Source organism: Delphinus delphis, chromosome 8, assembly GCF_949987515.2.
Source record: "Delphinus delphis chromosome 8, mDelDel1.2, whole genome shotgun sequence".
In the NCBI taxonomy this organism is placed as follows: domain Eukaryota; kingdom Metazoa; phylum Chordata; class Mammalia; order Artiodactyla; family Delphinidae; genus Delphinus; species Delphinus delphis.
Genome location: NC_082690.1, coordinates 40,545,746 through 40,563,598, shown reverse-complemented (window position 1 = coordinate 40,563,598; position 17,853 = coordinate 40,545,746). Strand labels below are relative to the sequence as shown.

General features: G+C 40.8%; 1 protein-coding gene across 1 annotated transcript; it reads left to right on the top strand.

The window, feature by feature from the left end:
* The first annotated feature begins 578 nt into the window (after positions 1-578).
* Positions 579-12,220, top strand: C8H11orf97 (chromosome 8 C11orf97 homolog). The gene is made up of 5 exons (XM_060017225.1): positions 579-775; positions 893-899; positions 4,303-4,313; positions 5,320-5,342; positions 12,093-12,220. Exons 1-5 carry the CDS (start codon positions 579-581, stop codon positions 12,218-12,220), a joined length of 366 nt encoding a protein of 121 aa, XP_059873208.1.
* Positions 12,221-17,853: the final 5,633 nt, after the last annotated feature.

The window sequence follows — 17,853 nt, the reverse complement described above, 5'->3', positions numbered from 1 at the left end:
ACATTGATTTATTCGATCATGTGAGTGTAGCAGGGAGCGGGACACGACAAGCAAAGCACTGCGTGAAACCAGAGACCTTTCCTTGAACTCACTGTCCAGTCCCTCCTCCCGCCCCTACTTGTTCCAGGTGGTGATTTATTCTTTAGCCTTTGGGGCCAAACTTTTCGGAATTCGGATTCCGGCTGTGGCACTTCTAGTTGTGTAACCTCGGACAATATCCTCTGCTTTTCTTAATCTCAGTTTCCCTACCAAGGAATAGTAAACCCCCTCTTGCGAAACTGGTGTCACAAACAAACGAGAGATAAATGGAAAGAAAGTCCTTTGCTTTGGTCAGTAAGTAATTGCAGCTCCCCAACTCCAGCGCCTTCCTGGGCGCGCGGGTCACCTGCACAAGCCCACTGGGGGCGGCTGGGGGCGGCTGGGGGCGGCTGGGGGCGGCTGGGGGCGGCTGGGGGCGGCTGGGGGCGGGGAGGATCCACAGTCACCATGGCAACCGGAGACGCCTCGCGTTCTCCAGCAGCCTGCGGCGGAGCAGAGAAGGCCAGCCGGCCGCGCGCCGCGAAGAAGACCCCCGCGGCATGAGGGGGGAGGAGGCGGTGACCGCGGTGGCGATGCCCGAGGCGGGCCGCGACGGCGAGCAGCCTCTGCCGCCCGCAGGCCTGGGATGCGGGGCGCGCGGGGAGACCGGAGGCCGCGGCCCCCAGGAGTCCCGGAAGCAGTGTGAGTTCTCTTTCAGCCTCGGACCCCGCGGGAGGTACGTGGGCGAGGAGAAGCGGTGAAAGGTGAACTGGGGCAAACCGCACTAAGACTAGCTGAAGCCGCAAAGGTTTTGGAGGGAGGGGGCGGAGCTGCTGTTTTGGCAAAGGCAGGGGTGATGGTTTTGTGGCCGAAGGCATCTGGTCCATTTCCCCAAGCCCTCCTTCATAAAAGGCTACCTGAGTCCAGGTATCCTCCAACTTAATTGGTAGTGGCATTGGCCTGGAAGGTATTGAAAAAAATTGTGTGTGTGTATATATACATACATATGATATTAAAAATATTAAATTATAAAATATATCTTAATTATAAAAATGTGTAAAATATAATATATATTTAAGTTTTAAATATATTTAAAAATATGTTTAAATTATAAAAATGTGTAAAATGTAATATATAAATTTAAATTTTACACATAATAAAACTATGAAGTTTATATTTTAAATACATAAATTATATACACACACGGAAATATGCAGATCATTTTTGTCAATTCCTTCATTTTACAGACCAGGAAACTGAGGTCTACACTAGAGGAAAGGAAGTGACTTGCCTACCGTCACTCAGTGCTGGAGAAATCCTTCAGACACTTAAACCCCCATCTCTTGGATTATCAGTTCATAAATTATGATTACCTGATCCTTTTAGAATCTCACAATTATGGACCACGTTTTAACACACTGCTGTTGTCTCCTCCCTGCCCTACCAAACACACAAACAACATTCAAATAAGTAAAAGCAGTTCTGGTTCACAGTCACAGCCAACATGGTTGAGTCCACGCTAGGTCCAAGTGCTCTTCCATAAATTTACAGATATTTCACAGCCCTTTGTGCCCCACATGTCTTCAGTAGGTGGTAAGGAATGATGAAGATGAAAATAATAGGCCAAAGAGGAAGGCAAGCATTCCCAGCCCTTTTGCAGCACCTCCCTGATTGCCTCTCTAGAGCACCGTGGCTCCCTCTGTGCCAGGACAACAGAGGAGCGAGGGTTGTTCTGAAGCCGCTCAGCTTCCGCTCCTCGAGCGACCACGCACCCTCCTCCTGGGAGACGGAGACCCCCCGAGGAGCCACAGAACTGTTGCCACCTGGTAAAAGGACCTCTTCCCTCAGCATCAGCCACAATGTGCCTGATTATGATACCTCATTCCTGTTATTGTCAACAGCACGCAGAGACCTTATCTAGAGCAGCTAAATTCACTGTATATAAGTATTCAGTATACTTAAGTAATTCCTTCCTCCGACTTAAAATTCTATCTGGGAATTTTCCTGTTAAAGGAGCTATAATTTAAAGGTTCTGTATTCCCTGTGACTGTAGGAGTAAAAGGTGGACTTAACCATTCACTCACCAATTTGACAGCTGTGGAGTCCTTTTTGCATGTCAGGCATTGGGCTGGTTGCTGGGAAATGAGTAATGAATTAAGGCTGGTGTCCAGACTTTCAGGAGCTCACAAAGTCAGGGTGGGGGGCATATAAAGAGTTCCTGCCTCAGCCTTCCTGAGTTCCTGGCCTCAGCTGAAATAGAGACAGAATATTTACACCTGCACAAAGTATCCATTCAATTTTCAATTTTTTTTTTTGAAAGGTCTTCAATCTCTAGTTTTTGGAAAGGTCCCCAGTCTCTGTACAGCTTCTACCCCCTAATCACACATCTGCTCCCAAATATACACAGATAAAATGTGGTGTTTTCCCACCGAAACATTTTTGAATTATATAGTGGTGGCTATTTGAGCACCCACCAAATCTTTCATAGACTCCGTGTTACCTTTCTTTTTTTCTTTTTTCAGTGTTACCTTTAAAATAATTTGTAGTGCTTTCACCACACTGGCTGAACTATCCCAGTATTCTCCATTTTATTAAATCACTGAATCCAGTACAATCAGATTAGTGTATGTGGTGGGACTATAACCTCCCTTGATCTGAAAATTATACTTCTATTAGGTGGATCTAAAATTACATGAGCTGTTTAGACAGACACATTATATTATTAACACACATAACAAACTCAGTCTATGACATCCTTAGTTTCTCTTTCCCCCCCTGTCCAACTGAAAACATTTGACCCAGGCCTTTTCTGTCCTATGCTTATGCAATTCCTTTGTTTGGTCCTAAATACAGGTCGTTATATGTATCCCCAACAATACCGTCCCATGAATTTCAGCACTTCATTCTAGGCGTAGAAGGCCCTTTGAGTCCTGAGTTTGCCATTCAGCACATAAACCATTCACCAGGTTTGTGCCATTCTCACATTTGGTGAGTTTGCTGAAAGTTCCTATATTCAAATTAACAAATTAAATGGTGATCCCAACAGTTCCAAGTAGAGTCTCTAGAAGCCCCTGATCTGTCAGTCAGCATCTTTGGCATGGGCACTCTCTGCTAAAGAGAAATGCACTTTATCAAATGCCTTGCTGAAATGCACGTACTACGCTGTGGCTACAGCGTCTCCCTAATCTGTCTAGTTCAGTAACTTGATTTGAGAGAGTTAGGTAGGCATGCTTTTAATTTTTATGATTTCTGGAAGTTACTTTTTCGTTTATAAAATAGGAATAATTATACCTGCCCATAGGTTGATTGTCAGGAAGAGAGATAATATATGTAAGATGCCTAGGGCATGGTAGCATTCGATAAATTGTAGCAATTGTTATTAGCCAGCTTGTTTGCTTTCTTTCTTTCTTTCTGTCTTTCTTGGAGCAGGGAATATTTGCCTATACTAGCTCTTTACTACTGTCTCATTTTTCGTAGTTCCTCAAAACCTTTGGTGATTTCCTCTGTAAATTCTCATAACAGAAGGGCTGAAATTTGTCAAGAGACTTGAACTTAGAGCAAGTGATCTCTTCCTCTCTTCTGAACTATTACAGCCTTTTCTTCTTTCTTAGCCACATTTCTTAAACCCTTTTTCTGCCTGAAGATCATGATTTAACCAAAAAAGTGTAAACCAAAGTTAAGCTAGAGTAATTCTGACCCTCATTCATCTCTTATTCATATGACTCCTAATTTAGGGGAAACAAGATGCAGGAAGTATCTAACTCTGCCTTGTTCATGTCTGAGGGTGTGTTTGGGTCTCATGACCAGGAATGAACCAGCCCCACAGCCATACGCAGCAGGTCTTTTGCCCTATTTGGGTCAGTCTGCACACAAGTCAAATTTATTTACTTGTGTTCCCTATCGGTTAGTCAGGAAAAGATGACATCTGCCATATCTTTGTGTTGGTTAGTTAGGTTTTCCATGGCTCCTTGGATTGGGCTTTTGGGCACTAGGACTAGAAATACTGGTTCCCTGTTGTTCACAAGGCTGCGTGCGCAGACGTGCCTATAGAAGAATCTTTCACTAATTGAACAATGCTTAGTTCCACTTGAACACACATTTTTTGAGCATCCATTATTATGTCAAACTCTGTTCTAGGACTCGAATGAACTGAACAGACAACATCCCTGCTCTTATGGTATTTATGGCCTGGTAAGGGAGACATATGGTAAACTAATAGTTACACAAATAATTGTGTATAAAGGAAATGAGGCTGCACACACATTGCAATAAATCAAATGAAAGAAAAGAGGAGAGTACTATGAGAAAAAGTAACCAGGGGCGTTTCAAGATTGTGGAGCCAAGGAAGGTTTCCTTAAAGAACTGACATTTCAGCATAGACCTGAAATTCAGGTAGAAGTTACCCGGGGAAAAAAAATTAGGAGAAAGGCAGTTCAGGCAGAGAAAATAGAATGTTCAAAGGCTTCCATGTGGGGATGGACAGAAGGGCCATGTGGCTGGAGCTCAGAGAGCAAGAGAGAGAAGCTGACAGGACAGATTAGAGAGATGGAAGGGCTCAAATGATGCAGCGCTCCCCGGGGTGAGCAGAAGAAATGTAGCTAAAGTACTCAGAACAAATAATCCATCCTCAACTATAGCAGTGTTGTCTTGTGGGGGCAGGTTTAGAGGACAGGAAAAAGTCCTATGTCCATTAGTGGCTCACTACTACAATTCAGGTTTATTCTTTAAAAGATGATGAGGGACTTCCCTGGTGGTGCAGTGGTTGAGAGTCCACCTGCCAATGCAGGGGACACGGGTTCGATCCCTGGTCCGGGAAGATCCCACATACCACGGAGCAACTAAGCCCGTGCGCCACAACTACTGAGCCTGCGCTCTAGAGCCCGTGAGCCACAACTACTGAGCCCGCGTGCCACAACTACTGAAGCCCACACGCCTAGAGCCCGTGCTCCGCAACAAGAGAAGCCACTGCCATGGGAAGCCTGCGCACCACAATGAAGAGTAGCCCTCTCTCACCTGCGCGCAGCAGCAAAGACCCAATGCAGCCAAACATAAATAAATAAATTTTTAAAAAGAGAAAAAAAAAGTCTGGGGTGTGGTCCAAGAATTTGCATTTCTACCAGGTTCCCGGGAGACGTTGAAGATGCTGGTCCAGGGACCCCACTTTGCAAATCACTGACCCAGAAGAATCGAAGTCATTTAAATTGGTCAAAGCAGCCAAGGATTTTATCCCACATACACATGGTATATGAGTTACATGGCCTGGGCGTTGATAGCTTGCACTGATGGTTCATTTGAAAAAAGATGTGCTCTCAAGAATCCCTCATAGATGTTATTTTGAAACTGCTGGAGCCCCTCATTTTTATAGTTCCTTCTCTGATTGCTAGGTGCATATTTCATGCTTTTCAAACCATCAGGTTTTTACTGCAACCCTCTTGGGTACCAGCAGTTGCTTGAAGATATAAAAGAACTGTAAGGCACAACTCCTATACTCAGAGAAGTTGACATTTTCTGAGGAGGACTGTTGTACAACAGTCTGGTGGGACCCCAATTCACTAAGGATTCCTAAGAGAAGATGCTGCAGGCCCAGAGGTACATCTTTTCAGACTCCATGGTGTATTTTCCCACTTTTTTTTTTTTCGTATTTCTTCACTCTTCATTTGGTCTTCTTGATCTATTTATTGATCTCAATACCAGTGCCACATTGTCTTTGTTACTATAGCTTTATAATAAGTCTTTTTTTTCTTTTTTAAAAAATGTTTTCCCACTTTATGTTTTAAAACCAGCATAGAAACACCTTTTAGGGCTTCTTGTGTCACCCATTCTCACGGAAAGAGAGACCAACAAAACGGCTCATTCTGTTCATCTAGTGCCTTTTTTTTTTTTACATCTTTATTAGAGTATAATTGCTTTACAATGGTGTGTTAGTTTCTGCTTTATAACAAAGTGAATCAGTTATACATATACATATGATCATATAGTGTCTTGAAGGAAAGTTTAAAGTCTTAGAGTTTGAACTTTATGGATGGATGCAAAATGACCTACTAAATTACTTCTCTGAACCACAATCTACATATACTACTTCCCTGGTGATTAAAAAAAATATTTAAGTTAATACTATTATATTTTGGGTCACCTTCATTGTTTTCAGAGATTACTTAAAAGCTGATTTATACACTAGTTGGATGTTGTATTATCCTTAATGGATACATTTGATTATGAGACTGTCTAAATGATTAGGAAAAATCATTCGGCTTATAAAAATTCATTTTTCTAAGCAGTGTTTTCAAATATTCTTCATATAAAATGGAGAATGCTTGGGGGGCATGGGGGGGGGCTGCATTTTTAATAACATCCACCAGAGGTCGCACGGAGGTGCTATTTTAGCCTAGAAAAATCTTTCAGAGCTGAGGATTGATTCTGTAAGGTTAAGTCTTAAAGGGCTCTATTGATGAAAAACAAAAACCTACTCTATTTTTTCTTTTCATTTTCTTCTTCTCTTTCTTTTAATGGCTGGAATCCCCACGTCCTTGGCCAGAATAGGAAACTAGCACCCAAGGAGAGTGCCACACTCTTCCAGCCTAGCCCAGAGGGCTGGCAGCTCGGGTCAGCCACTGGACCTTCTAGAAGGAGGTTTTCAGTGACACAGTCTTTTAAATATCAGAAGAAAGCTATGGCCTCTCTTGCTGGAAAACACACCTTGTCACATACACCCATAATTCTGCATAAAACTCTGAGGGGCTTGTATGACTTATATAGTAGCTATTCCCAGATGTTAGGAGGAAGTATGCTTGACCCATTCATTGTCTTCACTTCTTTACTTATCGTTTACTCCTTCACCCATCCCAAATAGGCTTTTGCTTCCATGAGTGCAGGGAAATTGTTCTTTTCCGGATTGCAAATGACCTTTTTCTTGAAGGTCAAATGCAGTGATCTTGAAGGTCAAATTCAATCTCCTGGTTTCAATCGTACCGTCTATTGAGGGGCATTTGTTCTGAAGTTAAGCAACTTAAAAGATAGCATGTTTTACTTCTGATGGAGCTAATGATGACAATAATGGAAGTACCCCAGAGCAGTGGACTTAAGTTATTTCTGTCCTTTTTCTTCTCCTTTGGTTGAATGAAATTGGTAAAAGGTCGAAAGTTTCTTCTCTCTGGGTTGAACAATATCAACCAAATGTCAAAAGATCCAGAAGTTAGGTTTTAAGGATGTTTAACAGTGAACATTACATTTATTTTAGAATATTGTTATTTGGGTAGCAAGAAGGGACTCAGGAAAAAGCCGTTCAGTGAGGGACCCTCAGGTGATTGAGCTCTCCCACCTGTTCTTGTGGTCGTGTATGACAACAGTTAATAAGAGCTGTGAAGACCTTGCAATGGCCAACATGTCCCAGGTGATTGTTACTGTGCGCCCCATACTTGGGTCTGGGGAATGGCATCAGTGACAACAAGAAAAATGGACTGCCAGGCCTCTAAGCCTTCCCTTCTATGGGTTTTTGAGTCCTTCCAGGCTCCTGACGTAGAGCTATATGGGTTCAGTGAGAAGGGGAGGGGTAGGTGGGTGAAGGGAATCTCTCTAATGATGATGATGATGATGATGGAGGTAATCATTAATAATTTTATTTATTTACTTATTATATTGGCCATCATTCACAGTGTGTCTCCTGGACATGAAAGTTTTTACAAATTACCTCTTTCAATCTTTGCAACAACCCCGTGCTCTTATTGAAACTGCAGAATGCGTTTTGGGACTTAGTAGAGCATAGAGCTTGGTAGAGCTTCTGTCTCCGTGCAGAAAGAATTCAGTGAGAGACAGAGTGACAGGCAAGGAAAGAGTTTATTAGTATAGGACACTTGTGAGATTTACAAATGGGTGGGCAAGAGGGGTGGCACGCCAAGAACTTAGTGGGCTGCAGTTTTATAATCAAAGGAAAAGTGGGGAGGGTAGACATCAAGCTTCCATCGTCAGTTCCTCCTCCACATTGGGCAGGAGTTTTCTTGTCCCTACATGGTCAAACAGGGACTATCGTGCAGCAATGGAAATAAGTGAAAAGGCAGTTACATAGACTAAAATATGGTAAATCATCTCAGGTTTCAGTTTAATGTCACCTTTTCCTTGTATTTTTGTCTTTAGTGTGCACAGAGAAGCATGTCCTAGGAATCATTAACTTACTGACCTCACTGGACAGGATGTGGGTCTCATTCCACCACTGTTTTATTGTTTGGGGACACGTCTAATGCTTCTGTTGCACGGTTTTGGAGCTAAGCAAGCCCACTTGGTTTTGTTGTTAAGCAAGCCTGCTTTCTTGCGTGATCATTTAACTTAGAGGGGTCTCCCATACATTTTTTTTTACTTATGATCCCTTCGTGGGATTAACTATTTAATCACCTACTTTGTCCCTGTACTCTGTCCCTGTCATTATTATTCCCATTTTGTAGCTCTGGAAGCTGAGGCTTGGGGGAGGTACAACGACTTGCCTGTTGTCACACAGTGGAATAACTGATACTTGAATGTAGGCTCATCAGAAGCTGATGTCTTTGCTCTTAGCCATTGGGATATACTTTAAAATATAAGATTATGTTTTCTTAGAGGAAAAAAGATTTGAAACTGTACTGGTAGCAAGTAGTATTCTCTTCAGTAACAACAAAGTTGTCACGATCTTCCCCAGGTTTAAGTTCAAACTTGAGGTAGAAGAGGTTTCAGAGGCTTTACACATTCCTGCCCCAAGCACAGGGGCCTGGATCTACAGGGTCTCATCATCCTGAAATGATGAAAGGAAAAAATGCAATTTTCTGATCAGATCTGCTGCCAGGTGTAAATGGAATTTGGGCCACCCATGGAGCCTTCTGGATAGGTAAGAATTTAGCTAACCTCACAATTCATATATTCTTAGTGGTTCCCTGAAGATTTCCCCCTCCTTACAACTTTTTTAAAAAGAAGAGGTAGGTTTATGAGACATGCATTATGGGACTATTGCATTCATTTTGCCATTTATTTTAAAGCTATTTCTACATTTGGAAAATTTTCTATAGAGGACCATGTGGAAATACATTAATGTACTACTTTAATGTTTTCAAATTGCAAGGGCTTTTGTATTTTTCAGGCTAAAACCTGCAGAGTTTATAGTAGTCATGAAAAATTTGATTAATGAAGCTCACTAGTGTTCTCTTATACGTTTCCTTTCCCAATGAATTTCAAGAGTGTACTCTCAGATGCATTCATTTGTGTCTGTATGTGCCTGAATGCATGCACACTTAACGTTGAGTCTGGTTTGTTTATTATGTTTAGTACAAATTTAAGAAATGTGAAATATTTCCCAGCAAGTGTCGATATTTTTGCTATTCATTAATTCATTCAACAAAAATGTTTTTGTACCTACAATATACAAGGAACTTGCTAGACACCAAAGACATGTCAAGATAATTCCCCCAAAAAAGATAATTACTGAGCTTAGAAGTCACCAAACATAAATTTTAATTACTTAAAATTTTCTTCCTCTGACCATGTTTATACAAAGGAAGCATAGACAATATGTTTCTAAACTGGCTTTTCAAGCTCCCATGTTCCTTATTCACAGTCCTGAGACAGCTGGGGAAACAAAAATATTTTTAAAGGGCGACCTTCTGATAGACCAGGTCAGATCCCATTGGCTAAAATTTTCAGCGTAAAGACTTGGTTTTGTAACTTTAAAATTCAGGATAAAGACACATCTAAAAAGGTGTTTGAGTAGAAGAGGTTTGGGGGCATGAGAAGAGGAGAGAGAAGAAGAATCTCTAAGATTCCGAGCTTCAAGAAAGGATTTGAGGGCTTCCCTGGTGGCGCAGTGGTTGAGAGTCTGCCTGCCGATGCAGGGGACACGGGTTCGGGCCCTGGTCTGGGAAGATCCCACATACCGTGGAGCAACTGGCCCCGTGAGCCATAATTACTGAGCCTGTGTGTCTGGAGTGGAGTGGCCCCCACTTGCCGCAACTGGAGAAAGCCTCGCACAGAAATGAAGAGCCAACACAGCCATAAATAAATAAATAAATTTTTTTAAAAAAAAAAAAAAAGAAAGGATTTGATTCCTTTCTCTTAGCGTCTCTCTTATGCCTACTGCCCTTTTCCTTTTCAGGTTAGGCCGCCAACATTGAGGTCTCTCTGGCCCCGTTCTGCACACCCCCCCTTTGTCTTCTTTCCTCCTCCTGGAAAGCATTTGCCCAGAGCTGAGAGAGTTGAATTTCCCTTTAAAGAAGCCTCTGCTTCAAAGGATATTCACACTTCTTTTTGGTCCTCTTTTCCTCCAGTTGAATATATCACTTTCCGTAATGTCTTCATCCAAATATCCTATCAAAGCAAAGTCATGCTACTTTTCCCAGCACCCTCTATCCCCAAGTACAGTAAACACTTACGTATAACAACATTTTGCTTTGAGGGTTTTTTTCCCATGCATTTCTAGGCATATGCATTTACATTTCAGGTATTTTCTCTATTAAGCCATAAATGTGATTGCATCTGAAAGAGCCAACTGGATTAGACTAGTACAATTCTATTTAATTTGATGTGGGTTTTCTACAGAGTTCTACCTCTGGATTTTTAACCATTTTCCATTTACCAGACCTTCCCACAATGCGGAACAAAGCTAAATCTATTTTCTTGGTTTCTCACAGGTTGTCACGGGGGGTATTGAATAAGTGTTCGTGGACTCCTACATCTGAGGGTTTGTTACCCTTTTCTATCTCTAGACGGGGCAGGAAAGGAAACTGGCTTGATCAGTAAGGGAAGATTTGGGTTAGATATAAGGAAAAGCTTGAACTTTGTAAGGTCTTGGCAGAAGGAGTCTTGGAGTCTTCCTTGAAGGTCTTTGAAGAAGAGGGAGGAAACGAATCTTGACAGATAGCTCCAGCCGCTCCGTTCAGGAGCCAGGAAGGAGGGGAAAGGACTGACATTCAGCCTGGTGAGTCAGCTCAGTGACTGTGCCTCTGGAAATAGAATCTGAGTCCATGCTTGTACAGGAAAATCATCGTCCCTGTAAAAAAAAAAAAAGCTACTATTTATTGAGTACAAAGCATTTCATTTCATCCAAATGCTATAATAATCCTTCAAGGTAGATATTATTGTCATCCCCATGAGGGAACTGAGACATCGTGGATTAAATAACTTGCCCAAAGTCATAGAATTGGTAGGTGGTAGAGCAGAGACTGAAACCCAGATCTCCTCTGAACTCAAAGGCTGTGCCCCTACCCATTGCATGGTACAGACTCCATTAGGGAGGGATCATGTCAGTGTGTATGCCAGTGGGCAGACTTGGATCTGTGGAGAATATTGGGCATTGACATTTGCAGCTTCAGAAATGGGAAAAACAACTTATGGCATTTACCTGAATTCACTTCTTTGTTTGACTTGGGTCACAGTTTTCTACACAGTAGATTTTCACTAAATGCTTGTTAACTGATTCCCAGAATCTAAACATGTGATTTTAGGATATGGAGAAAAGCCCAGTGCAAATCATTACTAAACCAATACTTATTGATGGTATCAGGACTTAGGACTATAATTTGCCTCGTACAGTGCATAGACATCACGTTACAAATATTTTGTTATGCTGTTTTCCAGTGAGTTTACTGTTTCTTTCAAGGAGGAGATTAAACAACCTCTAGTTTAGAAGATTATTGGATCTATTGGATGAATTACTCTGGTAACTTTGGGCTATGTTATCTTTGGAAATATTTGTGCTTCTAGGAGTTAAAGCAGAATCAGATAAGATTGCCTGATGAAGTCCATATATTAATGATTATTTATTCCTGATTTCTCTGCATCTTGCTATTTGTATTTCTTAATTGACTTTTCATCTATTTCTTTAGGGGCAGGTTAAATTAATAACACTGTAGAGGTTAAATTGCATAGGGAATAATTCAATAAATGAGCTAGAATTACAGATTAAACAAAGGCTAAAGACCTTGGGTGGTTTAATCAATCAAACCAAATAAACCTCCACCCAAATGGCTAAAGAAAATAGTCACCAAGTAAATACTTTACGAACATTTTGTGCTGAAAAGAGAAGGAGCTAATAATCATTATCTTGCTTTTGAAAATATTGACAGTGGCCCTGGAAGGGATTTGGAGCATTGAAAGGAATCTCCCTGTGGGAGGCTTGAAGCCAGGACTGCCGAGCAGAAACAGTTTACTGCCACAAGCCAAGTACTATTCGAGGCACGGAGGGCTATGAAGTAAGACCTGGATACCCTTGACTTCCACCCCAAGCATGGAGGATACTGAGCGGTTTATAAACCAGTGGGATATGCTTTAGTTACAGCTCTCAGTCAAAAGCCAATCTTCTTTTGATTTGCTTCTCTCGGGTTACTTGTAGTTTAGCTACATTGCCTCATTGTGGAACCTAAATAGTAATAGTTTAAGTAACCAATTTACCCCACGGATACAATAGAAGTTCACACTCTTGAGTTATACTCCTGACTCTTTCCTTTCCTTTTTATCCACAGAAGACCTTCCAGCACACAGGCTCAGTGGGAAGGAATCTTGCACTGTCCTGTCTTCTAGACAGATGATCTGCGTTTACTAGTGGAAATGAGGAAAGGGAGACGAGGGAATTCAGGAAGAATAAGGCAACTGCTTTGCTAGGTTCCATTAGTTTTACCCTATTTTAGGTAGGAGGCCACCAAGGCTGGCCCCAGTAGACTGTTCCTCACAGACATTATGTTTGGGGAAAAGCTATTACTCATTCCTCACTGTCCCAGCCGATGTCTGCCAGCGATATTTGTGGCAGGATGTGGAGAAGGCAGGGGTTCTGACATGGAAGCACAAGCAGTGTCCAGGTAGTGTACGGACATACAACTGGGTCTATAAGTCCTGAAAACAGCTCTACAATTGGGAGGGAACCCTGGGCTGAGAGGAAAGAAGTGGGTAAGTGCCAAGCTTGGGTCCTCTTAACCAAGATATGAGTCATACTGGCAAATGCTATATAGCACTTCATATTCTAGATTCTTCATATATAATTATATATTAAATCTTTTCAACAATCACATGAAACAAGTACAGTTCATTTCACAGATGAGGAAACTGAGGCACAAAAAGGTTTGAATAATTTACCCAAGTCGCTCAGCTAGTGAGTAGAAGTCATGAGGCACCACCAACTCTGTGAGCCAACGGTACACAGGAACTGGGCTGTCTGGTGAATCTGGAATGGCGTGAGGGCTCAGCCCAAGTGCCACAAAAGAGGGGGGTCCCCGGGGAGGAAGCCTCCAGAATATGGATTCAGTAGGAGGAAAATACAGCCACTAAAGACTGGGACACAAGGTGAAAAAATAAACAAACAAAAAACTTGTTACTTAAGGGGATTCGTGTAGCAAAAAGGAACCAGTAATAGAGACCTGGGTTTAATAATAAAGTAGTAGCCACCATTTATCATGTGCCAGGCATGGCAGTCTTTTATAGTTATGTAATCCACAGGGTCACATGAGATGAGAGTTTCAATCTTCATTTTTCACATGAGAAAACTGAGGCTTGGAGACATTACATTACCCAAGATACTATGTCTAGGGGGTAGTGAGGCCAGAACTACAGACCTGTTTCCATCTGACTCCAAGACTATGCTTCAACCTTTGGGCCATCATGGCAGAGAATTTGCTCATCAGAAAACAAGGGTGGAATAGTAGTGGTTAAACAGGCACAAATGCCAGGGCCATGGGAATTCAGGGTTAGGAACCTGGGAGTCAACTACATGCAAAATCCACAGAGATGTGACCTGAAGTAATGGTTGTTCCACCCAAGTCTGGGACACTTGCCCAGTGGGGGCTGTTTATTTCAGCTTTCCACCCAATTTGTCAGGTCCCAACTCTAGTGGGCAAATCCATCATTCCAAGAAAACTCACAAAGCAATTTATTTTAGAGATGATTTTCTAAATGCTGTAATATAAGACTGGTTTGAAGAACAAGTTACCTTCATTTGAAGATACAGAAGTGCAACAGATTACCCGATTTATCAATTGGGGGCATGTAATAAAAAATACATGTTTGATTTTGACCATAATTACATTACTTTCACCCATACGGTTTAGGAGAAACTTATTCACAGCTCCCGCTCATTGATACTCATCCACACGACCTTCCTAGCGGCCCTCAGCCCTCTATCTCCAGCCCGCATCAAGCCCTTACAGTGGTCATGTTATAGTATGTAACTGACATTGTTGTATGTTTTAGCTTCATCTCTGTAAGTTACCAGCTGCATTTTGGCATTTAAACTGCTACTATCTGCTATACAAATCACAACTGATGAATCCATAAGGATTAGCTGATAACTGAGAATTAGATATTTCTCATTATCAATTAGGAAAGTTAGACGCAAGACAGCAATAGCACAGATGAACAAAACCCACAGATAACTCTCAAAAGTTGGTCGGTATTAATTCAAACACTGTCAGAAACCCGATGAAGGCAGGACCCATGTCTCTTTCACTCACCACTGTTTGTCTGGCACTTAGCACGGTACCTGGCACGGTAGGTGCTCAATCAGTATCAGTCACAAGAATGACCGCGCGAATGATGAAACAGGAAATACATACATGTTGAATGCCTCCTGTATGTTCGGAACCTTCTTGCTGCTACCCCACACGTCTCCCCCTCCACAAAGTATATGGTTTTCCCTCTTTGAAATGCTAAATGAAACAATGTAAACAATAGAAGGAAAAGCAAGGGAACCCATTGACTTTAGTGTGTGAGTCATGAAAAGTTGTGCATATCTTATATACACACTGATGCTTTCAAAGAGAGGTTTTCCTTGGAATACAATATTTCCAGAAACCTCTCCTATAAAGTGTACTTTAGGTAGATAATTTGGGCAATCCTCACTGTCATCTTTTTCCTATTCACTTGTGCTTTTTTTCCTTTTTCTCATGAACAACACGATCATTGTAGTTGTAACTCCTCCAACATTTAATACACGTCATTTAAAATTTAAATTTAGAATCATGATCATCTAATTGTAGTTCTAAATTCTAAAACAGTTTTTGGTTAGAGACTAGGAAGCCTCTCCTGCTTTCATCATACTAACAAGATTGAGTCATTTACTTTGATCATTTTCTTCTTATTCTGTGGCATGTAACAACAACAAAATAATAATAATAAAGTTGTCCAGCCCAGCACTTCTCAGGCTTTAATGTGACTACAAATCACATAGGTATCTGATCAAAAAGCAGTTTCTGATACAGTCGATCTGGGCTGGGATTTGAGATTTTGCATTTCTAACCAGCTCCCTGGTGATGCTGATTCTGCACGTTCAGACACTATACTCTGAGTAATGAGGGTCTAGAGGACCGAGGTTTCTCCAGTTACTTGAATCACAGGGGTATGGCTTTTATATTCTGCTCTACCAAATGAAGCACTGTTAAGAAAATTAAAGCAATTTTAGATGAAAACGGGGTTGGAATTAAAAAGCATTTCCCCAAAGTAAAAACTTGTTTGTTCACTCATTTCTTTACTCTAGGATAAGATGAACAATTTTTCCATTGAGAAGAAACCTCTTTCTCCTGAGGTCTGAAAAAACAGAAGAAACCCACGCTTGTTTCATGGTTTAGATGTATTTAAAAACATTTATATTAGCCTGTAATTCCTATTATTGGTATTAATTCCTATCTATAAATTAATCCAAAGCAATGAAAGACTATTGGTAAAGTTTGCTAAGCACCTGAAAACAATGGAGGAAAATATTTTTAGTTGTCACAGGTAGGATACACTGGGCTTCTATTTCAGCTTATTTTATTAAGTATGTCAAATATGATAAAACAAAGGCATGTTTATTGAGTCTACTTCAAGGAAAACTTTATAGATGTTAACCTTTCACTGTAATATAATTATGGTCATCCATTAAAAAAAAATTACAGGTATAGTAAAGGTTAGTAAATGAATGGCAGAGATGAAAAGTCTCTGACTCAGAGACAACCATTTTTTTTTTTTTTTTTTTTGCGGTATGCAGGCCTCTCACTGTCGTGGCCTCTCCCGTTGCAGAGCACAGGCTCTGGACGCGCAGGCTCAGCGGCCATGGCTCACGGGCCCAGCCGCTCTGCGGCATGTGGGATCTTCCCGGACCGGGGCACGAACCCGTGTCCCCTGCATCAGCAGGCGGACTCTCAACCACTGCGCCACCAGGGAAGCCTGAGACAACCATTTTAATGCTAGCCTTGGTAGAGCTCATCCTTTCTCTAGAATTTGTCCACTAAATAGTAAGGAGCCAGGAAATTTATGAAGAGATTTTAAAGGGAGGGGGCCATTTTAAAAATACTATAATACTACTGGGGTAAAAAGAGGTTAAAAAGGAGAAAAAACCCCTAACCTTCCTTTCCCCCCAATTGTCAAAAGTAACATAGGTACTGTATAGAAAAATTGGCAAATAAAGAAAAATAAAGGAAAACAACCCATCTGTAATTCAATTCCCAGAAATAACCACTGATAACATGCTGAGATATTTTTATTCTTTTTTCCTATGCATGTTTTACTTTACATGCATAGGAAATATTTGAATCACATTGTATGGTATATGTAACACAACATATAATTTCCCACTCATTAAAATATAACTGAATAATTATATTAAAAATGTTTATATGTTTGCACTATTTATTTTTGCATTTATTACTCTATGTTTTGGACCTTTGGATTTTTCAGATTTTTCATTTTATACATAACTGTTGTGATTTACTTACACCCCCCTCGCCCACTTAAAAAGTTCTTTTTCCTAGTATTCTGGTTATACACGTTTCATTCTCCTTCCTCTCTTAAGCTCATCTGAAAACTTCCTCCAATTCGTGGTTCTCAAGTTGATTTCTCAGATTTAATGAAATAAATCAAGTCAGCTCAACAAAAATTTGTTGACTGGGTATATCTCTTCCCTACTTAAAAATATTTACACTGTGAAACAGTCAATAATCTCTTGAGTCAAAATCCAAACTTTTCCAGATTTAATACAAAAACTTCCATTTAGTTAATACACATTAAGAGATCCTACATGTAAGCCAGTTCCAGCCATCACCATGTTAATGGAACTCTCTCATCATTGGCTACTTAAAAAACAGTGTTGTGAGCCAGTGGCTAAAATCGGAGAGATTACATCTTCAATTAGTCAAGAAATATAACACCCCAAACTACCTGAAAATGGGGTAAAACATTTACAATGCTTACGAATCTAAACGCTTAACCTCCCCCAGATTCTTACAATCAACCTTTCTGCATGTATATTAGGATGCCACACAAAAGGAGCAGTGGCTGGGGAGTATTGACTTTTATTCACCCATTAGAAACGATGCCCTGTTTGCACTTGGGCTTTCAGGGTTACTTTACAAACACGTGCTCAAGGATTCCCTTCCTCATTTCCACTCTACTTCTGCCCAATACATAATATATATAAACTACATATGTATATAAACTATATTATACTGTATATTCGTTAAATACCCAAATACAAACAGTGGTTATCTGGGGATGGAGTTGGGGGAGGAGCAATATTTTCTTTATCTTCTTCTTTATATTTTCTATATTAAAAAAATTTTTATATAGTAAATATGTGCTGTATATATGAGACAAACACAATAAATGCTATGAAATAATCTTCCCTGACCGCACCAAGGTAATTTTATATATTTTATTTCTTGCCATGTCTCAGTTACTTTTAGCTTTGTTTTCTTTCTTTTTAGATACCCTTGTGATGGTAAATGGTAATGATATCTCTTAAATACAAACCCATGTTTTTTTATGGTGCCTGTACAATAGATGAGGCCACTTAAAAGGACAGTGAAAAAATGTTTATGACGGCTTTATTCAAAATAGCCTAAAAATGGAAACAACCCAAATGTC

Bases quoted from the DNA above. Each gene is read 5' to 3' on its own strand.
- C8H11orf97 (XM_060017225.1), top strand. From the start codon at position 579: ATGAGGGGGGAGGAGGCGGTGACCGCGGTGGCGATGCCCGAGGCGGGC. The intron at 5,343-12,092 runs AGATGTTATTTT...TGAAAATATTGA, and splicing joins TGCTCTCAAGAATCCCTCAT to CAGTGGCCCTGGAAGGGATT.